This window comes from Gymnodraco acuticeps, unplaced genomic scaffold, assembly GCF_902827175.1.
Source record: "Gymnodraco acuticeps unplaced genomic scaffold, fGymAcu1.1, whole genome shotgun sequence".
In the NCBI taxonomy this organism is placed as follows: domain Eukaryota; kingdom Metazoa; phylum Chordata; class Actinopteri; order Perciformes; family Bathydraconidae; genus Gymnodraco; species Gymnodraco acuticeps.
Genome location: NW_022990565.1, coordinates 884565 through 907940, shown reverse-complemented (window position 1 = coordinate 907940; position 23376 = coordinate 884565). Strand labels below are relative to the sequence as shown.

The 23376-nt window shown below is 40.1% G+C and overlaps 1 protein-coding gene across 1 annotated transcript in view; it reads right to left on the bottom strand.

Annotated features, from left to right (window-relative positions):
• Positions 1-23376, bottom strand: part of col14a1a (collagen, type XIV, alpha 1a) — a 139211-nt gene that overhangs the window by 93125 nt on the left and 22710 nt on the right. The window contains exons 5-15 of the mRNA XM_034227827.1: positions 7071-7226; positions 6752-6871; positions 6446-6610; positions 6097-6261; positions 5163-5314; positions 4141-4270; positions 3712-3857; positions 3436-3565; positions 3098-3237; positions 2219-2345; positions 1289-1428 (exon numbers count right to left, since the gene is read on the bottom strand). Coding sequence (XP_034083718.1) covers positions 1289-1428; positions 2219-2345; positions 3098-3237; positions 3436-3565; positions 3712-3857; positions 4141-4270; positions 5163-5314; positions 6097-6261; positions 6446-6610; positions 6752-6871; positions 7071-7226 — 1571 coding nt within the window. The remainder of the gene's footprint in view (positions 1-1288; positions 1429-2218; positions 2346-3097; positions 3238-3435; positions 3566-3711; positions 3858-4140; positions 4271-5162; positions 5315-6096; positions 6262-6445; positions 6611-6751; positions 6872-7070; positions 7227-23376) is intronic.

The window sequence follows — 23376 nt, the reverse complement described above, 5'->3', positions numbered from 1 at the left end:
TGGAATCAAACAGACGTTTTATTGATTAACAAAGAACACAAACATCTGATTTGAAAACTGTGTCAGGATGCTAGTAAAACTAATGAATCCAAACAAAACAAGATAATAAACAATGGTACGATTTACTCAATTTCCTCGCATGGAAGGATTATCATAAAGTTTCAATCTGGGTCATTTTTCACTCTGTTGTTCGTCTGTCTGTTTGTTCGACTATTATGTTTAATGCCTTTTCAGATAAAACAATACAGAGTGGTCGGTGGAGGATGTAAAAGTGTATATGTGTGTGTGTATGTGTATGTGTATGTGTATGTGTGTGTGTGTGTGTGTGTGTGTGTGTGTGTGTGTGTGTGTGTGTGTGTGTGTGTGTGTGTGTGTGTGTGTGTGTGTGTGTGTGTGTGTGTGTGTGTGTGTGTGTGTGTGTGTGTGTGTGGGTGAGAGACAGAGAAAAGTTGCATGTATCCCTTTCTCTCAGAATTACCAGCCCACCTCTTCAATTCCCCTGAGTTTATTTTCAGCTCTGATGACTCTTAGCAAAACACACAAATACCCAGACACACTCACACAACATGCACACACAAACACGCACACACTCTTACAGACCTAAGGGCTCTATCTCTGCCACACAGCTGGCTCCAAACCCCAGATCATGGTAATAAAACACCCTAGCTGTTAATTTCGAGATGTATTCAGCCTTTATTTACACTCATGCCAGGGGTGTTACCAGCTACCAGTGCAGTGAGTGCTTACTATATGTGCAGGCCTATAGATATTGGCACCCCTTTATCTGAGTAAATGGAGTGTAGCCACTTCTACCTCTGGAAAGCAAGATAACAAGTGGACCCCTGGCTAAATTAAAAAAATCAAAACCCATGGAGGTTATGTAGCTTTTTTTTTTTTTTTAAACTTTCTATTATTGATTTCTTCACAAGGTAAAATTACACACAACAAATATTACATTTCAGAGAGAACAGTGCCTGTACGGAGACGATCGACATAGTTATCAAATATTGCTTGGTTTTTTATGACTCATTTGTTATGTACCTTAACCGTTATGTAGCTTTTGACGCTAAGTCATATATTGATGTAATATCTTTGGGGTTGAGGAAGTGAACATATATTTTGTGGTGAGCTCATAGTTGTGCCAAGGACTCAGCTTTAAAGTGTCATGCCTGTGGTGTTTTTAACATGCCAATGAAGATTATCTTAACTGCCACTTTTTGTGAGTAATCTTCAAGGAAAATGTCTTTAAAACAGACACCTTTACATATCATATGTTATTGGTACTGACCTCCTTTGTGTCGCCACCCATGAACGGGGCCCAGGAGAGTCTGTAGAGGAAGATGTCATTGGCTGAGTGATCCCAGCTGACCTGGAAGCTGTCTGTGCTCACATCATTGGAGCGAAGATCCAAAGGACCAGGAACCGGGGCTGAGAGACACAAAGAGGGAGAGTTTACTTTTTACCTTAATCGTCATGTGCATATGATTTCTAATAATGTGTATTCCCTATAGTTCTTTGTTATATTTCCAAAATGTTCTGGATACCAGGACATAAACTCGTATCATGCTCGTCCATCATTCTTCTTAGAAAGTGCTAACACATTTGTGTTGGTTAATGAAGCTCCCTCTCTTAAACCTCGATCTCTGAGCAAAGTTTGCCAAGAGATAAATACAAATCAACACATCCCTTAGAGTGAGAAGTTAAATATTGCAAAAAATACATTTCTTTCAGCCGACTCAGCATTAGAGCCCAACTGCTTGTTGCTTAAAGGGATATTCCTACAAATCGATATCCGTCAGCGTGACGGAATAGTAAAGGGACAACAAAATGACCTTTTAATGCGACTGGGCCATTATGCCGAGGTGTTAGTGAGATGGGCAGACTGCCAAAACAGCAACAGGACCAGCAGGGGTAATCAAATGCAATGCTGTTTGCCACTTTAGAGAGAAATGGTTTGCCTTCTAAAGGTATTAGTACAACTACTTCAGGAAATTGAGACAAAATTGTCCTCAGCATAGATGGGAAATGTCGAAACACCAATGTGGAAGACAAAGTAGAAGCCATTATAAAACAAAACAAATGAACAAATGTACTTGATCGTTAATAACCAATGGTGCAACGATTGGTTAAACTAAATGAGCCGTTATTTGTATTCAGCATAGGCAATAAGTTCCATGGTGTCCTCTAAAAGTATCCTTACAGTGAAAAAGGGACTTACTGGTAGTGAATCCATCTGTGAGCGGCTCTGATTGGCCCTCAGTGTACAGGGCAGAGATGGCCACTGAGTACTCACTCAGAGACGTCAGCTCACTGAGGTCGTAGGAGTTTACAGGACCCACCTCCACCTGCACAGCACAGAAACACACAAAGAAAAGTATGGGGTTGTGTAAAAACACAAGTTTAATCACAGTTACCTAAAAAAGGCCACAAATCCACTAAATCATGTTGTTGGTCGAGATTTATTTTAGTTCTAACACTAAGGAAATTGCATTAGCATCGTACGTGAAAATGTAAGGAGGTTATCTAACTTATTAAGGCTGTCCTTGAGCAAAGAATGTCTTAGTTGACGAACACAACATTTTAATTGACTAATTGATAAGATGATTTAATTGACTAAAAAACTATGCAAAAGTACTACTTCAACGTTTACCAGAGTTTTTTTGTAATATACAGCATGATAAAATATGCATTACCAAATGACTAATCTACTAATTACATTGTAGACAACAAAGACCAACATTTGTGGGCAGTGCTACAACTTGTGCACATACAGTCCCTCAGAGATAGGAAGCAAGCCAAAAGAGAACATACCTGTTTGATAATAGAGAGTGATACAGCATGCTGATTTACAGCTTGGAAAATAGCTCACCAGTGCTCAATATGAACTATTGTCTGACCTTTTAACACTCATCACAACGATCTTTAACAATTCATCTCCCCTTTGTTCTATCCTACTTTTATTCTTTATACTATATTCACTTTTTTCTCAACTCTCATCTCGACACACACTCACAGATGGAGATGCTGCCATATAATCATATCTAAGTATGACGTCTTAACCACATAAGAATCATGGAGACACGCTTGTCACACACACCTCCTTCTTGACTCCTCCGTCCGTCTTGACCCACAGGATGTGGTAACCTTTGACCCCTCTGGGCACGGCATCCCAGCGGATGTGGGCGGAGTTGTGAGTGATGTCAGAAAACTGCAGGTTGCTAGGAGGACTCAGGGGTACTGGGAGAGAGAGGGCATGTTATTTAATGTATGTTTGTATTTTCTTTTAGCCTTGTTAGATCTAGTTTGAGTTGTAGACAGAGTGAGGATATGGTTGAAAATGTATCAATTTTTAGGCTTAATGATAAAGGTTCAGAATAAGAGCCCTCATGAGGACAGGAGTAAAAAAGTGTATATGTGTGCATGTGCACTACTCACATGTAGTTCTTTGGATTGTAATAGGGTCACTGGCCTCGTCCCCAAACATGGCGTAAAGAGTAACGGTGTATTCAGTGCTGGGGTTCAACCCATCCAGCTCCAGCTCTGTCACTGCATCCGATAATTTTTCCTAGGAACCAAGACACATATATACACGTTACAGGATTAAAAAAGACGCTCAGCTGCCACGTTTCTGTTTAAAATTATCAATTGTGTTTCTCTGTTCAAAATATATTTTATTTTTGTATTATTCTGTGTGTTTCTTTGTTTCACTACCTCCTTGTCTGTAAAGTCTCCATCATCTCTGAGCGGTGCGTACAGCAGCACATAGCCAGAGACTCCATCCACACTGTCCCATCTTGCTTTCATGCTGCTGTGAGTCACATCGAACAGCTGGAGGACCGTCACTGAGGGAAGGGCTACTACACACACACACACACACACACACACACAACAGCACAGTTCAATCAAGGAGGAAACATAGTAATGAACCAAGTCTATTTAGTTTAGTAGATCCTAATTAAAAACTTTTGGATTGGCCTGCTGTCATGAGGGCATCGTTTTCCATATGTCTGTCTTCCAAGGCTGTCAGACTTTGAATCCATCATTACAAACTTATGATTTCAGATGTTGACTGAAGCCATAGTGTTAGGTTTTGTAAGTTAATTTCTGCAATTGTGTGTTTATGTGTTAAAATAAACTTACGGGTTGTTTCTGATCCTCTGAGAGCTTCACTTGCCTCGTTTGCATACACAGCAAACACAGCCAGCTGGTACTCAGTGACAGAGCTGAGATGCTGCAACACCACTGAAGTCTCACTGCCGTCCACTACCGCCTGAGGTCCAGGAAGAGTGAGTGGGGGTAGGGTGTGCGGTGAAAGGAAGGCACAGAAAAGAGGGATGGGGTGCAGAGATGGTTAAGGGAAAGGGGAAAAGGGTGCAACAAATGCCAAAGGATGAAAAATGACAATGGGAGGGGAGGAAAGAGAGTTTGGGATCAAATGGGAAAAGAAAGGAAACACAATTGATTTATTAAACAGGATAAAGCCAAAACGTCTCAAGCTAAATAATATTTTTCATTCTAAACTGTACGGATGACAGTTGTGATAGAGATTAGGGCCGGGATGAGCCAGCTGGAAAGGTCTCCTCACATGTCCCTCCATAACATCTGGTCCCCGTAAAACCAGCTAAGCGAAATATTTAATGGTTTCTGTGGTCAAATGTTCTGGAAAAATCAAGCAGGTGCCTCTATCAGCCGGAGTATACTTTTCTGGTTAGCCTTCTTCCCTTGCAGGGATGTTTAGATGAGTTGTGATTGGAAGGAGGGGAGCGAAAGGTACGGATGAATAATGCCACAAGCGTCCCAGGGAAGAACTGAGCTTAATTCATACCTTTGCCAGAAGACCCAAGATACAGCAACTCCCACTGGTGCAGTAACATTGATGAAAAACAGAGCATACCCCGGCCTAAACCCCCCCTCTCTGTACCACTCTTGAGTCTCTTCACCTCAGTGTTATTTAGATCTTACTTGTGTTTCTACGTGTGTATATTTTTAGACAGCAGTGAACTACAATGTGGGCTTGCAATTATATGGATATTTCTTATTTTTACTTAGTCGTATATTTGTTTGTAGTGATTGCTTACTCCATGAGCTCCTAATTTAAATTGTGTCAATTTAGAAGAAGTAAATATATGTGTGTCCTTATTAAAATAAAACACAGTATGTACCTCCTGTGGTTCTCCTCCGCTAGCAGGGTAATAAACCACTCTGTATTTCTCTACGTTTCCGGGGGCATGGCTCCATGAGACCCTAACAGTCCGGGCCGTGACTTCTGATGTCACCAGCTCAAGTGGGGCTCCTGTCGTCTCTGGTATCTGTTCTGAACAAATAAAGAAGAGGAAATGTGAGGGATAAGAAACAGATTGCATACGATTATAAATAATTATTCCCAGTAAGGGACTTTTAGGTAGAAAAACTCACATGCGTTGAAAATTTGAGTAAAGGAGATTGTGTTGGAATATCATCAAAACACATAAGACTTGATTAATGGTTTCTATATAAAAAAAAGATATCCATCCTGCATCTTAATTTTTATAGAAATTAAGATCTCTAAAAAAAACACATATAACCGATAACACTTTGCATTAAGTAACCCAATCACTAGCCACTCAAGCTCTATTTAAATATCCAGGACTTGGTTCGCACTCCTTATAAACCCACTTTACAACTATAGCTGCTGCAAGGCTCGTGATTTCAAAGTGACATTTTATAATCCAGTCATGCAAGAGCATTAGGAAGAGCCAAAGTGATTACACTCGCAAATAGTTTACTCGACTGTTAAAAAAACCCACTTTACCTTAACTTAATCTTAATATGCCTCGTATAATTTGAAGAGCTGCAAGTGATATCTCTCGCTTGCATGCGCTTACTGTTATTATACTAAGTATCACAAAAATGCATCTCTGTGTGAAGGTGAGAAAGGAGCCACAATTTGAACTTTATTGACTTACACAACTATGTCTGCCACTTTTCAAGCCGACAACCTTGTGCAACACTATGAATGACTTAGAGATTCAGTTTGGAACAACTATTATCTCTTTTGATTTCCAACGTGGTCAGACAACACGAGCAGCTTCCTCTCTTGTATCACCCAGCCCTTACTCTGTTTAATGTCCTTGTCTTGCTGCTCCACTTGTTCACACACAGTCTTGGTCAGAGCCCCTACGATGGAGCTCATGACGTTGAAATCGGCCACGTTGTAGACGTGAGATTCGCCTGGCTCTGAGGCGATGGAGTGCAGCTCATTCTCATCAGCATTCTTAACACCTGGGAAAGGAAAATCAAATGTATGACTGTCAGCATCACATTTAGAGATGCCAGACGGTGAGGTACTAAGATCAGTTCAAAGAAAAAGGATGGAGATTCAAAGTGACAAAGAGTTTTAACTCTTTTAACAATGTGACTATTCCTAAGATTCATTGTCTTTGTGTGTGCTTGTTTCCTCCCTCACCAATGGCAAACAGCTCAACCCCAGCATTTCGCAGGCTCTCTGCCGGAGGTATGACATCATCCTGGGACTTCCCGTCTGTAATGAGGATCCCGATTTTAGGTACACCCACACGGGAGCCAGACTCGGGCTTGAAGCTGTTCTCCAAAATATAGGTCAACGCAAGGCCTGGAAAGAGAAAGAGGGAGGCATAGAAGAGGGATGAATAAACAGGATATCACAACAAACTTAGGTTTTTAACTTCCTAACAAACTGAACACTTATTAATAGCATAGCATAATAACTAATAGTATCAGTGAGATCCAGCACCTGTGAGAGTATTTCCTCCCTTGTACGGCAGGTTCTTAACGGCATCAAGGACGGCATCTTTTGTGTAGAAAGCATTGAGATGCCACTCTATCCTGGGATCCCCACTGTACTGAGCCAGACCTGCAATCACACACAGAATTATATTACAGCGACTCATTCAATTCTTCAAACACCAAACAATGATAATCAAACTGATTTTGAATGTCAAATATTAGGGTTAATCTGAATAAAGCAATAAAACACAGACACAAACATCAGAAGAACATATTGGTCCCATGGTGTACCCATCTGTTCAGGAGGGAAAGTAGCAGGGACCCACCTATCCTTGTTTTATCAATGCCAACATCAAAGGCATTGACCAGATTCTCCAAGAACATGCGGACCAGCCGGAAGTTAAGCCGACCGATACTCCAGGAGCCGTCCACCAGGATTATGATGTCTGCAACGGCCTCAGTGTGGCACACAAACTGATCAACTACAAGAAGGAAAGAAGACAGAATCACATGAGACAAACAGACAGAGAAATGTACTTATCGGTGAATGAAAAGACAATTCAATTTGTTTGTTTTTTACTTATGATGTGCAGGTTTCACAGCCAAAACTCAGAAAACACAACAAAGGCCAATGCTGAATCAGCAGGTTTCAGGGTGTCTTTATTGAACAAGAACAAATGCTGAAAAAGAACCTTAAATACACACAGAACATTTGCTTTGAAACTAATAAAAACGTGAATTTGAACATTATTCAGCTGCCGTCTAGAGAGCCTTCTTCAAAATCTATGGTGTGTTTTCCCAGGATCTCCCCTTATGTCCTCTTCTTGAAATGAGTCTTTACATAAGTTGTTAAAAACAAACAAACTTTTCATTTTAAATAGTTTTACAGGGAAACGGTATGTATGTATGTATGTATGTATGTATGTATGTATATATGTATGTATGTATGAATGTATGTATGTATGTGTGTATGTATGTATGTATGTATGTATGTATGTATATATGTATGTATGTATGAATGTATGTATGTATGTATGTGTGTATGTATGTATGTATGTATGTATGAATGTATGTATGTATGTATGTATGTATGTATGTATGTATGTATGTATGTATGTATGAATGTATGTATGTATGTATGTATGTATGTATGTATGTATGTATGTATGTATGTGAGGAAGCTTCCACGTGTAATATTGAGGATAGATGTGAAAGCAGGAACACACAGGCACAAACCCTTTTATTAGCTCATCTATCATAGTTCCATAACGGCTTACTTATGTACTCTGTATGAAACCCTAAAAGTGTATCCAGTTACTTCATTCATTTTTCACCTGCCAACAAAAGTAATAGTGGATCATCCAGAATATGCTGATTAGGTTAAACAGTTGTGTTGAAATGGAGAGAGGCGATAAAAGAGAGTGCTGACCTTAGGAAATGAGAGTTATTACTTTGAAATGTTGCTCACAAAAGTATGTTTAAAATATAAAGAGTGGAGTGAAAATCCATCCAAACTGACAAAACCTTTGAATCACTTGTGTTACTAATTTCTTCCCTTTTAACTATCAACTGTAAAATAGTTCCAAATAAAAAGGGTATAGTTGCTATTTGGTTGCTAGAGGAAGACATTTCCTCCTCTGTGTTATGGGTATTGTATGGATCACAAGTACTAGCACAAACACTGAAACCGCAACACTGCAAAATGTATGTGACTTTGACTGTACTGCTTGTGCGATCATGTCAGGCTAACACTATCTTAAGATTGAAAGCTATAAAAGACACATTGTGTAACGTTACGCCATACAGGAATTTGTTTCAAGAAGTGATTTTCCAGACAGAGCCTTCTGTCTGCTGCCTGCTTCTGTCTGGCAGTTCAAACCATCCATCTGCTGCAGACGGCAGACGGAGAGAAGTGAAGACAACAAGGTCAAGAGATAGCTGAGGACAATCTTTGATTTGCAGATGCCTTAAAGACTGAGGTGTTTTTCTTATAATAGCCAATCTTATTTCTTTTATATATATATCCTAAAAGATCAGGAGTAATTTTGTTAACAACTTACTGAATACGATGCCCTTACACTGTAGAAGCTTTTGGTATTAATCAAACATCCCAATAAAAGGAGAAGGGAAGTTGTAGCTTAGTTTGAGAGTTTCAGCAAAATGGCAAAAGGCTGAGAGCGAAAAGATGATCATTTGTAAAGTTATCTTTCTTACAAAACAAACAAGCATGGCCTTTAAAGAAGCTCTAAGATCACAAAATATAAAGGAGAACCATGACTGAGCACCAGGAAGGCTTCTTTATAAGCAATACACACAAAGAAGAGCTGAGGAGCTATGATTTAAAGTGATACACATTCAGAGGGTGTGTATAGTAACTGCGGTTGACACGGTGGGTAAAAAGAAAGGGTCAGAGAGTGGGGCACTGTGCAACGTCAAAAGCCATCAAAGCAAACAGAGGAGATGTTAAACAGAGGATTAGAGGGTTGCAATTACAGCTAATTACAGCGCGCTGGTCATTCTCTGCTCTATTGTTGCAGAGTGGTGAGACTGTCCTTCAACTAGACACAACACTGGTGTTTTACATATGAACCAATAATCAAGGCTGCCCCTCTGCTTCACATTATCCCCGCTGATGTCTGTAAGCAGTCCGTTTGATTTATTCAAGAGTCGCTCTTCCACAAAATCATTCTTTTATACTTTCAGAAACAATTTCCATAATTGCCAACGCTACATAATCTTTCTTAGTAAACACAAAACTCTGAATCACAGTTTTATTGTTATTTCATTCTGCCCAGGTTGTGTGATTTTATATTGGTGTATGCTTACATTATTCAGCATTTTTCCATCAGTCAACAAACAGGATGGAGAAAAGGAAGTCTCTGCAAAACTTTAATACATTTGAATGCAGGACTTTACATTACATGGCATGTTACTTGTTAGACGCTTTTATCCAAAGCGACTTATATACTCAATACTGTGGACAATCCCCACAGGAGCAGTTTGGGGTGAAGTGTCTCAGGGACACAACGACATGCTGACTGACCATCATGTTGCAGATATCTGTTAAACAGACACATAGAAGAATACGGGTTGTGGAGACATGGTGTTACACAGACAATGGTGTTTCCCCTCCAAACAATGTCAGAAAGAATACTTGAAATATCTTAGTACTGTAGTTGCCATAGAATTCTTCTCTTCTCTGCTCTCTGTCTGAGAGCAAGACAATAGTGGGATTGTCAAAGGTCCCTACGCTCCTTCTAAGCCCCATCTGCCTTTCTTCTTCTCCTCATCATCTCTATCCTGCCTCTTCTCTTTCCGTCTAACGCCTTCGCTGCAGGTCAAAGTGCAGTGACTGGGGAACAGTACAGAAAGGTGTCTGTGCGCACATGAGGGATAACAAAGTGTGAAAGAAAGAAAGTGAAGCAGGAAGAAAGAAAACCGGTGAGAGAGAAGAATGCAGTGTTTGGGTTTGGTGAAATACCGCAAATATATTGACACATTCTGTGGTGCCAAGTCTTTCCTTTGTAGGAGTCTACGGTTACTCCTGTTGTTCTCTGGGTCTCTCCAAAACTCTAACTCACTCAGTCCATCTGCGGCTATCCAATAAGAGTCAGGCTTTGTTGGGCACAGAAACCTTTCTCAAACTCTCCGATAACCAAAACAAACTGCCACCGCAGAGCACAAGACATGTCAGTCACTACTAGTGTGTGTGTGTGTGTGTGTGTGTGTGTGTGTGTGTGTGTGTGTGTGTGTGTGTGTGTGTGTGTGTGTGTGTGTGTGTGTGTGTGTGTGTGTGTGTGTGTGTGTGTGTGTGTGTGTGTGTGTGTGTGTGTGTGTGTGTGTGTGTGTGTGTGTGTGTTTGGCCCCTTTAATAGTAGGGATGTCACAATTAAGGTTAGATGTGATTCTTGGATGAAGATACAAGTTAAAAAGGACACTTGCCAATGTTTTAACTTATTTTCACATGGTGTATTAGTCATGGGATGATGTATGTAATGTGGGGAATCTGCCAAACCTCAATATCTGTCTTAAATGTAACAACCATTTTAGTTACACTGTCCGCTGATGGTTTCTAACGTCATAGATGGCAGAAACACTACTGCAGTAGAGCTTGGCTAGTTCTCTTCTCTCTACACCTCAGCCAGATGTTGCAGCTGAAACCCTCTTTTCAGTCAACCAAAATGACATCTTGGTTTTCACAAAAGAAACCAAGTATTTCCACTTTCATACCACGTTAGAGCAGGTTTCACCATGGAAATTAAATAAAGTGATAATGTTTGAAAGCCAATTTTTCAAACATTGTTCAAAAATGGATGGATCCCAGCAGCCAAAACGTCGAAGTGTGCTTTGAATACTTAAATCAGAATTGTAAGTCGCTTTGGATGAACGCGTCAGCCAAATACAATATCATGTAAAAAACCCATACGTTATTTATTTCAGTTAAACAGTTCAAATAAATAGGAAATACCAAAGGTCAGTCCACCTTGTGAACCTTAGCGTGGGTTGTGGCTAGCTTCAGTTTTAACATCCTCACTTTAATCAACAGGTGGAACTTGGCCTGGGTCTTGAGGAGTTGTAACATTTATTGATATTTATTGATTTATACATTGGCCGTAAAATTATTTGATTTACATCTTTGCTTGGCTGATACATGGCTTAGAGAGAAGTCACAAAATCATTTAGATAAAAGGACTATTGAGAAACGCTCACACGTGACCCTAGAGCACTGAAGGACAGACTTTCTCAGCAAAGACCAGGACGAAGTTATCTATTAATATGAATGGTGCTGAAATGATTGTAATTTTAATGGGTTACATGAACAGGCACAAAAGTCACGTAGTGAGCTAGTACTTTGGCCTACCAGTGTCACTCAAACAGATTTGTGAGGAAGGATGTCTCTATATTCACTGATTGTGAACCATGAGGTTGCTGAACTACATCTGAACCTTATTTGCATAGAAACAAGTGATTAGAAAAGACACTGCCATCCCTGAAACAATTTGTATGTGAGTATATAATTGGACAAGCAGCCATAATAACTGGCATGCCAGCGTGTGATTAGACAGAATGTCCACCTGGGGTCCATGAGAGAGGGAGCACATGTCACCACTACAGTCCACAGTAGGCTGCAGTGCTGTGGGAAAAAGTGACTCCGAGACAATTGCATTAACTTGTGTGGGTGTGGAAAAATGAGTATTACAAATGTGAGCGAAACAATGGCTGCCACTGTTAAATCTGGCTGCAACTCCTATTTGAGCAAAGACAGACATGCAGGGACAGAGAACACAACTGGGAGATAATAGAAATACACTATATAGAAAAACATATGTCTTAGTTAGGAGTAGTACAACTTGCAGCAGTACACACACTGACACATAAAACGTTAGAATACAGGCCAGAATGCAAACAGCTTTGGCATCTCTTACTTTGGAAGACACACACACACACACACACACACACACACACACACACACACACACACACACAGACATATGGATATAGTTGGGAGAGTAATGTAATGTATGCGCAATCCCCAAACAAATAAATACAGAGCACATCTTCAAACACTTATTTAGTTTAGCAAACTTTTCCTTCCTCTCCCTCCTCCCTCTCTCCGTTCTCATTAACAGGAGCTCTTCCCAGCCAGCCTTGATTTATTGCTGACCTCCATTTAGCCAGGGATCAGACAGAGTGTGCTGTCATTTCAATCTATCTCTAGTTAGGTTTTATTTCCCTCGCCACTGTGATTGTGTTTCAGTGTCTGGAATTAACATTGAGAACACTGACAGGCATGCAGATGGATGGACAGTAGCAGCGACAGTCCCCACATTAGTGAGAAGATTCCCTTTATTCACTTTGCAAAGGTTTGATTACTGCACAAACCTGCTTTATACAAGAGCACTTCACCTCCAAGATGATGCTGATTTATAACACAAATAATTTGACATTTATTCCCAAGCAGTTTAACACAAGTTCATTTGTTTGATTTTGAGGTATCAATCCACTGAGTATTCAAATACACTTCAGTGAAATGGACGTTTTAACACACAGTGGGCGAGCTACCTCTTCTATGGTCTCCCCTGTCAAATGTTTTCCCCATATATCACTACGGGATGAATAGTAATAAGATATGTTTCTCCTGTCTGCTGTTTATTATGGCGACCCAAATGTTTCAATATAAGCAATTTCCTGTGTTTTCTAGAGAAGATGTCCACTTTAAATCAATACAGTCTGGTCCTTTCCACCTTATCTGCTCATGTGTAGGTGGGCTCTGCCAAACTGAGAGGAAACCGTGGATAGCATTTAAAGAGACAGACACAATGAAGTGAAAAACTGATCTCGCTAGAAGGTTTCCTTACATATGTACAACTGTTTAACCATATGGACCAGAGACAATATTTGTTGCAATTGAAGATTATATATTTATTTCAGGTTCTGTGCCTGCAAATGTAAAGAATGTCTAGCTAAAAAAACGAATAAGAAAATCAAAGACATCTGAAACCCACAATCTGCCTAGAGCCAAAGTGTTTTTTTAATCCTTACATTTCAAATACAATAGTGAGAAATTCATTTAAAAAACTTAAAGCTTGGACTCTTGGATTTCTTTACTTTTAAGTCTGATTCTTCCTTAAAGAAATAGCATTACCTCCTGCCTTCATGAAATTACAATAAGTCTGAATAATTATAATTAAGTTTGTATAACTGCAGATAAAGATCATGTTATGATCCAACACTCTAAAGCAGCTACTCAATGGACCTTCAGTTTGTGAAAGGTGAGACCCGTTGTTTTTTTTAAATCTCTTTCCCAAGGCCAGTATGAACTTCAATGTTCAACATGTGACCCTAGAAAAAGAGAAGATGGAAATGTACACATCTACAATTCATTTCACATGAGATGAAAAAGACTTCAGCAGATCTACTGAAAGAACCACAAGCTAAGGTTGTTTTTTAACTGTGGCATTGGTAAAAAAAAATGTTTTTTAAAAAAACACCACTTAAGTGAATATCTGACTACAGTTTATTGCTTGAAAACACATGTTTTCTAAGAAATTTAGACACAGCAGATGCAAGGGTTGAAAAAAATAATACAAGCGATCATCTCGATGTCATAAAAAAACTTGAGCATGAACACAGCTGATAGCCTGCTAAAAGAAAGCTCACAAAAACAAGACTTTGTTAGTTGTGTTGGCTGGTTTATTCAATCAAGACACAGGCAGCTGATTGATACACCTGTCATTTGCTCAGTGGCCCTCACAGCGACTCAGACAAACTCAGCCAGGCACAAACAACATTCATATTCATCCTTGAGACCAGTGGGCTTATGGGAGTCAGTGTGTTTGTGAGTGTGTGACAGTGTGTCTTTTTGTGTAAGGAGTGTGATGCAGTGGATTTTAAGGTGTAATCCGACAGCTGTTTTTAGGAGATTCGTGTCGTTTCACTCGACCGTTCCTTGCTTGGCCTTCTGATCTTTAATCTTGTCTTGTTCTGTTACACTTCACTGAATGTGAACAAACCGTGTATATGCTGAAAAGAATGGACTGTCTCTCGCTACCTCTGTTTGTCTTCCTCTAACCTCCTTGTCTGCACACACACACACACACACACACACACACACACACACACACACACACACACACACACACACACACACACACACACACACACACACACACACACACACACACACACACACACACACACACACACACACACACACACACACACACACACACACACACACACACTTTGTAAGAACTTTAAAGATGGGTGTGGCTGTCAAAGCAGGCTTTTTTGTGACACATTTAATACCATGCTGGCTTACTTATTAATTCCTCAGGAGGGACAGTTTGCCTGCCAGCCCACCCCCTGTTTCTATTTAGTTTAAGTCAAGGACAGGCAACTATTATTTTTGACAAATGTATATAATCATTAACTCAAGCAACTTCTGTGGCGGAGTCAGGACACTGTGAAAGAAGGATTTACTGCAGCTCAACTTATTACTAAGAGCCAAAATCATGGAAATTACAAAAAAGAGCTATGGTTTGGAACTATCTCACAAAATACAATATTAGTTTTAAAACCATCATCTTCTGAGCAATGAATGGGCCTCTTCAACCTTTAAAACACTTCAAGTTCCGTAAAAAAAACGTAATTTTAACCAAAAAGTGTCAATTGGGATCACAAGAGTTGGAAGATCGGGCTAAAAGGAGGAATGATAAGATAGGAAAGAGAGCTTAGGGGAACAATAAAAGTTAAGAAAGGTAAGGCAGTAAAACAAAGTAGAGAGATACAAAAGAGACAGGATGAAGGAACAGGGGCTCAATGCATTAGGGGGGATCGAGGACGGAGAGAGCAGAGAGACATACAAGCAGAACAGAAGGTAAGTAAAGTATATTTAGTCCTAAAGTCAGGTAAAGTATAGGTAAAGTATATTTAGTCCTAAAGTCAGGTAAAGTATAGGTAAAGTATATTTAGTCCTAAAGTCAGGTAAAGTATAGGTAAAGTATATTTAGTCATAAATTCATTTAGATCAAGAGTTTTTAACCTATTTCCCTCAAAACCACAAATGTTAACCTTATTATGCTGCTGAAAAAAAAAGTTAATTAGATTCATCCTTTGAGCGCCATAAATATCTGTTCAAATGCAGAAGTTGTTGGGACATTTCTCTAGAAAATATAAATTGTGGCACTACAGGTAGGACAGGGCTTGAATGTGAGAAATTCAGAAAAATTATTCAGGAAATACTTTGCTGTGTCGTATCTAATTACACATATCAGATGTAAAGATGTTGCGTTCAGGCAGTGTTGACTCTAATAACCTTATCCAACTTCAGTTAATGTACAGTTTGTAATGTGAAGGTTAAATACAAATGTTCTCTTCCATAAACACATTGTTCATTTTGGTTCATTCTAGTTGTGCAGTGGGCTTGTTTCTGCATAAAAACCTAGTAACTGCCGTTGCTTGTACCCCAGCCAAAGAATTGTACAGTGTGATATAACTTATTCTTGTGAACATGAAGCGAGAGAGGAGAAAAGCCATCGCAGGGGGAAAAGAGAGGAAGGAAGTGGGCGCTAATTATTCAAATTGACCCCTGCACTTAAGAAGTCCTTGCCACTAATGACTGAAACGCCATTAGCACATCCACACACACACACATGTACTTGTTAACCACTGTCATACAATTAGCTCAACTCAGCCATGAACCCGCTCACTTAATCAAGGACAAAGACAGAAGTCTGGCTAGCAAAGAGACCACACACACACACACACACAAACCCACACACACATGTCCAAGTGAGCAATGGCTGATCCCCTCCAAAGTCTCTGAACACACATCCAACGTGTGTGAGGATAATATTTCTGAAATTCCTCGCAACAGGAACAATTCAGCTGCTGGAAATTGTCCAAAACTAAAATGTATACCCCAACTTGAGATAATGGAAAAAGTGTGAAAAATGTCCCTCTCTAGAGGACATTTACCTGGGTTCACTCTTTGACGCCTCACTTTTCATTTGGGTTTATTTTTATACTTTCTCTTTAAATACTCTTTTTAACGCTCCCCTTACTTTGCCCTTCACACTACACATCAGCTCATATTGAAACTGTGCATTTTCACATCATTTGTGGATCACATTTACGATCAATTTAACATTTTCTTGGAACCTTTCATGCTTTTATGCCATGACAGGTCGTGACAGATGTTTTGCTCTCAAACGGAAAGAAGTGATGTAATTTAAAAAAGATCTTTAAAGAGCAGTTAGTTTGTAGCCCGCATATTCTTGAAGGAGCTGCATGTGTTTACTGTATTTGACTCCATTCATTTGTGGTATCGGTTTTGGCCTCTTGACTCAGTCTCTCTGGCCATTTGTCTGTGTAGCCACTGAGCATCACACCGAGTGAATAGAGGCCAGAAATGTAATTAAATACAGGGCAAAATCCACAACGACAGAGGAAGTCTATAACTGGTCATTCTGGAATCTAATAGGGCAATAAATAAAGTAACAAACACAGGCAGTCATACAGGTATGCACACACACACATGCACAAAAAGATGGAGAGATGTAGCCTACATGAATGTTAAACCTGGGAATTAACAAAGTGATAAATATGGAACACACACCTATCCAGTGTGTGTTCCAAAAGCTAAAATAAATGATAATGTTAGGAATTAGGGTTGGCTATAAATATAAAAACCTGGCTCTCCAGGTGTGTGTCTGTCACCCTCTGCAGATGTGATGGATACTAGAGGACTCTTTCCGTCTCTTTAACTATCAGAGTGGTGAATGTCAACTGAATCTCATTGGCCTTCAGTTCAACTTAACTACGTCTGTCCCTGGGGTTCACTCTGATTGTGTGCCTGTGTGCTGGTTCAGTGTGAAGAAGGCAACACTTGGCTCACATCCCATTAGGTAATATTTATTGAAAAATGCACAGTAGGAGAGGAGAGCCTTTTTCCCTCCATTGCTACATTTGTTTTACTTGTTGGTGTATGCTTTTGGCCTTGTGCTCTGATTGCTCTATGTACGAAACCTAAGGCAAGGATTTGTATTCAATGTTAATCTAGTTAACTGACTTTTATTAAAGTGAAGCCAAATACAATCAAGTAAATTAACTATGAGTGTGCAATTGTTAACATCTTACAATTTTATTTGTTTATTTGTTTCAAAGGTAAACTAAGGCCCCGTCCACACGGAGACGAAAACAAACCGAAGTCGATATCAAAAAAGTATTTCGTCCACACGGAATCGGCTCAAGAAACGTGTCCGTCCACACGAGACTAGGGTTGGGTACCGAGAACCGGTTCCGGTTCGGAACCGGTTCCAACATTTAGATTCCAACGGCATCATTTTGAAATGTGAATTTCGGTTCCGCTTTCCGATGCCTGAGGAAATGTTTCTCGCCGCTCTCTGTAGCCTACTGTATTGACTGCGGCGGGGCGGGAATGTAGCGTTGTACCTACACTTCCTACAGCGTAACCATGTTTGCCTAGGGCGCCAGATCTGTGGAGGCGCTGCGCTGACAGCTCTGGGAGAAAAAAAAAATGTTTTGACTGTTGGGGCTCATCCTAATTTTCGGCCTTGATGTAACAACATTCATAATTAAGTAAATGTAACACCCTTTTCATCCCGGTTACACTTTTCATTTACCCTGTACGATGGGCGCTGTAAGTGATGAAAATGGGGGATGTTGGCTTATCTGGCACCCGCAGCTCACAGCCAAAGTGCGAGTGAGCGTGGGAGCGAGCGAGGGAGAAAGGGAGGGTGCACCGGTCCCCAGCGCTGTTGTTATTAGCATCTGGTGCTAGCTGCTCTAACGGAAGAAGAAGATGTTTCTACAATGATGTGGAGAGAACTACAGCTCAGTGAGGTAAAGGACTCTGAGTGTTTAGATAGTTCACTTTAGTCTAAGTTATCTCAGTGGGACTCAAACATTTTGATCACAATTTATGTAAACACATATTTCCAAGGCACTCCTTTATAATTATTGGGATAAAACAGGTTTGAAATCATTCCAATGTATACTATAGGACAGTAAACCAGACATATCGTTTTAAACTGGAGAGATAAAAAAATATGCATAAATAAAATAGTAACATAAGATATGAATGAACAACAAAAATAAAATACGTTACATGTATTTGTTATTGGCTGTGGTAGGTTATTGGTTATGTTCACATACTTATTTGATTATTAAAATGTAAACCGATCTTTTTCATATGGTGGAAGAAGCAATTTAAAAAATGTTTACCCTGCCCCTCAAAGAATCGGAATTGAGAACCGTTAAGAACTGGAATCGAAAAGTAGAATCGGAATCGGAATCACAATCGTGGAAATCCAAACGATACCCAACCCTACACGAGACCGCTCGACCCGCTGGAGACGCTGTAGTACATATGCCATATGTAAGTGGTGCTGTACTTCCGACACAAAATACACCAAAATCAGCTAATCAGATCCCCCGAGCATGGTTGCCCTTCTGTTTATTCTCCGCGGTGGATTTAGCAACATGTAGTTCATGTAGTTCTCCAAGTCCACTTGTTGCTGATGGTTGTGGTAGAGGAGCTGTAGATTTTGCACTAACATCTGTAGCATGGTCAGTAGCGTCTGGAGCACGAACGTAACCCTGTGATCCGCCATTGTTGTTGTTGTTGGCGAAACGCATCAGCAATGACGCGGGGGTGAGCAGGAGAGGTGGGGAGAGGCGGGGCAAAGGCGTCATCGTTTTCAGGAAATGATCGTATTGGGCGAACAGTGCACACGGAGCTGCAAGCGTTTCCTCAGACCTACCCACCTTGGGAGCCGTTATCACAGGCTATCGGATTCGGGCTCCGAATCCGCGTTTCTGTGTCGGCCTTGTGTGGACGAACCGTCTATTCTATACGATAGAGAACGTTAGCGGATTCAACTCGTTTCGTCTCCGTGTGGACGGGGCCTTAAACCCATATACCGAGATTAGAGTGGGCCAGGTGACAACACAGTGTCAATAGTAGAGAAACCAGTATTGACTCAGAGAATCTTTAATACCTCATTCACACCAACGGTGTTTCAGGGCCGGTTCGGAGCTGGAGCTCGAAAAGCACTGGGTTTTCTTGTTCACACCGCAGCGGAGCAGCCTCTTAGCTCCGGAATCCGGTTTGTTTCAAGCACCAAAAAATTGTCCGGCTAGAGCAAAAGCACCACATACGTCATGCTTACGTCGAGGCGGGGGCAGGGGCAGGGGCGGGATCAACAAAAAAGCCTGCGTTTTATCCAGTTTGTACACAACGATGGAGACACTTAACAAGCAGCAGTGGTCCACTGAAGAGACCAGCTACCTACTGGGAATCTGGTCTTCCGAAGAGGCACAGAGGAAGCTGGAGCACAATCGGCCATTGTTGTTGTTGTTGTTGTTGTTGTCGTCGGTGTGAGCTGTGAGGGGTTTCCGTGCAGTTTGGCTTTATGAAGCAGGCATGCAAACGGTTACGTCATGACGCAAACGATGACGCAATGACGCAGCACCAGTCGGACTCTGGGCGGTGTGAAAAGAGCCGGAGTTAAACCGAAGAACCGGTTCTGAACCTGAAAAGCTCTAGCACGGAGCTTGAACCGGAGTTGCGTTGGTGTGAATGAGGTATAAGATCTGCAGGGCGACAGCCATCTGTTTTACTACTTGAGGCTACTGACCCACATTTGTAACAAATACAGTCATAGACACACCTGTAATACTCTTCAACAAGCATACACACAGACCCACAGACACTCTCATAAATACACACAGATGTCCTCTGATCTAATACCATGCAGCTGTCCAGATAAAGGCTATTATTTTGAGAAACATTGTTCAGGGTCAATATCCAATAAAAAAATATAAGTGTCTTGCACAGGGAACGACAAATAGATATGTTCTTGTTTTGATAAGCAAAACAAATATATATATTTACTGCAGAAATGGCTGAGCTTTAATACGGTGGATAATAGAACACAAATAAAGGATGCTGATGGCTACCGTGTTCAATTAGATGGTTCGCTTGGCAATATATTCTCGTGTTTAGAACTTAACACAATGTACAGCTAAGGCTGATGGGAGTGTGTTACTTCTGCAAGTAAACCTGATTATGGATCTAAGGAAACAGTCAGGGGAGCAAAAAGCCCTTTCAGTTTTATTTATTTATATTAAAAATAGTAGGTATTGTACAAAATACATTTGAAATCTATTCAGTAGTTGTGGAAACATTTGACTTGTAATAAATACATGGTGGTGCAACAACAACGTATTTTACAAAATGAAATGCTAATCCATCCAAAACTGGCTAAGGTATTCTAGACTGGTCTAGAATAATGTATGGACCAACAGAAAAACATTGCCATCTCTAGAGCAATGATGCAGGGCTAAATAAACAGTTATATATTCCAAAACGATCCACAAAAAAACATTTATGATAATTGTGTATAAATGCTCAGATGACAAATGTGAGAATTGTTGCCACAAAAAGCTTTTGAAAGTTTATCCAGGCATTGTACCAAAATGGAACCACTGAATCATGGGAGCAAAGATGGCAACCTGCTGAACTGACGTCAAATGGCCGCATATGTAATAGCATTACACACACTGTCTACATGTCTCAGTCCCAACTGGAAGAAGTAAACGTTTATATTTGAACATATTGGACGGTGAGACTAAAGTATGGATATCACTAAAGCCGCAATGTCTTAATGCAGCCAGGTGATTGAGGAGTCCAGAGGGACTCTTTTGTTGGCAGAACTGACAGAAACAAGCGGTAAATGAGTGAATGAAAAAGTTTGCTGGCACTCCAGCTGCAAAGTAGTTAAAAAAAAAAGTAGTTTTCATTCATTATATCTTATATATGTATACAAGCCCCTAACTTAGTTTTAGATCTGATGTACAAAAACATACAAAGAAGATACATTTTTCTCTTAGGAGTGATTCTCTGCTCTGTTCCTGCATTTGAGATCGATTTCAATTGTATATTGACTTTCTTTATTAAATATAACAAAAGACAAACTTTGTCCATGAATCATTTATCAGTTTCTCTTAAGAATTTCCTCCACAAAAACGAAATATTAAATAAAGCAACTTTTAGACACTCAAACGGCTTCAACCTATGAATGATGCACATTGCACACACCTACAAATTCAAAAGGGAAATGTATATTTTCTCACTGCCGATGCCTTTGATTGATCCAGTGTGCCTCTGACTCTAATCACACTTCCTGTCTTTAAATCCCCCAAAATGTCCACCTTTAAAGAGTTAAAGAAAAGAGTTCACATGTATTTAAGCTTCCAATTCAATTGTAAAAGGGAACATTATCTGTCTGTCAATTCACAGTTATTACTTAAGGATTGTTAAGGGCAGCTAAAGATAAGGTCATTAGGCTCCACAGCTACTATTGTTCACTGATGAACCGAAGGAGTCCCTTCTCTGATTTGACAGAATGATATAGCACTTTATTTATCAGTAGTGTGACAATTTCCTATATTAATCTGATTTGCAGTCTTATATCATGTGAGTTCCTATCCCGTTGAATATTTTTGAATTCTTATCCTGCATCTTATCCAAGGTTTTTAAATCATCGTAGCATGTCTTGGTATTTATGATTATTTTCTCTGCAGACAATGATACAGTGAATTGAAGAAAAAAAAGTCTGACACTTCCAACTCAGAGAACTGCTATACAAGGAGAAAAGGAATTCTCTCCACATTTTCCAGCAGTCTGCAGCTGAATCTGGTGCTTAGATCACTCTTTGATTTAAAGGCTACAAAATAATTATTGGATCCTCTCTCCAAATGAGATTGGACTCTGGAGCTCGTGACCGATGGTTCGAACCATCGATGTTTAAGGTGAAACTTGGAGAGAATACAAAGTAAAGTAAAATATCTCTTTTAAAAACCTTTCTGTGTGCTCAGAGCCGGGCTCTGAGCACAAAGAAAATGTGTTTCATTTAAAGCTCCTGAAGAAGATAGTCTGTATTTATTTCAGAGCAGCCTGTGCTTATATTCTGCAAGGTATGGTTAAGTAATTTTATGAAGGAAAATTCATATTTTACATAAAATATTCAGAGTATATTCAAACTAATGTGTCATTATAAAAAAATCATTTCAGAGCTACGATCCAAACATGAAAAGGCAGGGTGTGCACACAAAGACCAGTGACTTGTCTGATGTCTGTAATACACCAACAACACACCAACCATCAGAGAGGAGATGGCACTGTGAGCCAGCTGTTAATGAAAGGTTTTGTAAACATCCCACCCCGACATAAAAGCGAGCTGATTACTACTCTGGAACAAAGCGAGGATGTACTGGGATAGCATTGCTAATTCACACACAAACGTGCCAATGCATACACACACTTCATACAACACTATCTCTTTGTGGGACATTGGTATTATCACTGCCGAACATAAACACACACCCACAGCCTGATGAAAGAGAAGCAATCACACGTTACAGTGCAACATAAAAGAGCAGTCTCCAAAGTGAGACATTATCATCACCACTATAATACACAAAGCTGCACACAGCCACCAATACATGAACAAATTATATTGAAGCACAGCCGGATATTATCATAATTCCCAACAGGTACACAGCAGAAGACCAATCAAGGTCACCTCCACTGCAGTGAATGGTGAGTGGCTCAGATAACAGCAGACTGAAGGAAATCCACTTTTTAATCTACCTACTGACAGGAGGAAAGGGAGATGAGCAAGAAACAAAGAAGAAAAAAACAGAAAAGATCTAAAGCTGTGTGTGTGAGAGAGAGAGAGAGAGAGAGAGAGAGAGAGAGAGAGAGAGAGAGAGAGAGAGAGAGAGAGAGAGAGAGAGAGAGAGAGAGAGAGAGAGAGAGAGAGAGAGAGAGAGACAGCCGATGCGCAAAAGGTCAGAGCGTCACAACAGTGTTTCATTCAGTGTTTTGTATGTTTTATAAAGTTACAGTTTGAGTCCCGGTTCAATAAAAGTTCAGGTTTTGTGAATAAGTGCATTTTTGTAAAAAGCTGTGTTGGATAAGGGACACAGCTGTGAATATTCTCAAAAACAATAACAGCCTTAATTCTGAACTGACTCTGTGTTGCCCTCTATGGTTGAAGAAAGCACAAATAAAAATTAATTTGGCATTGCAAAACAATAAAA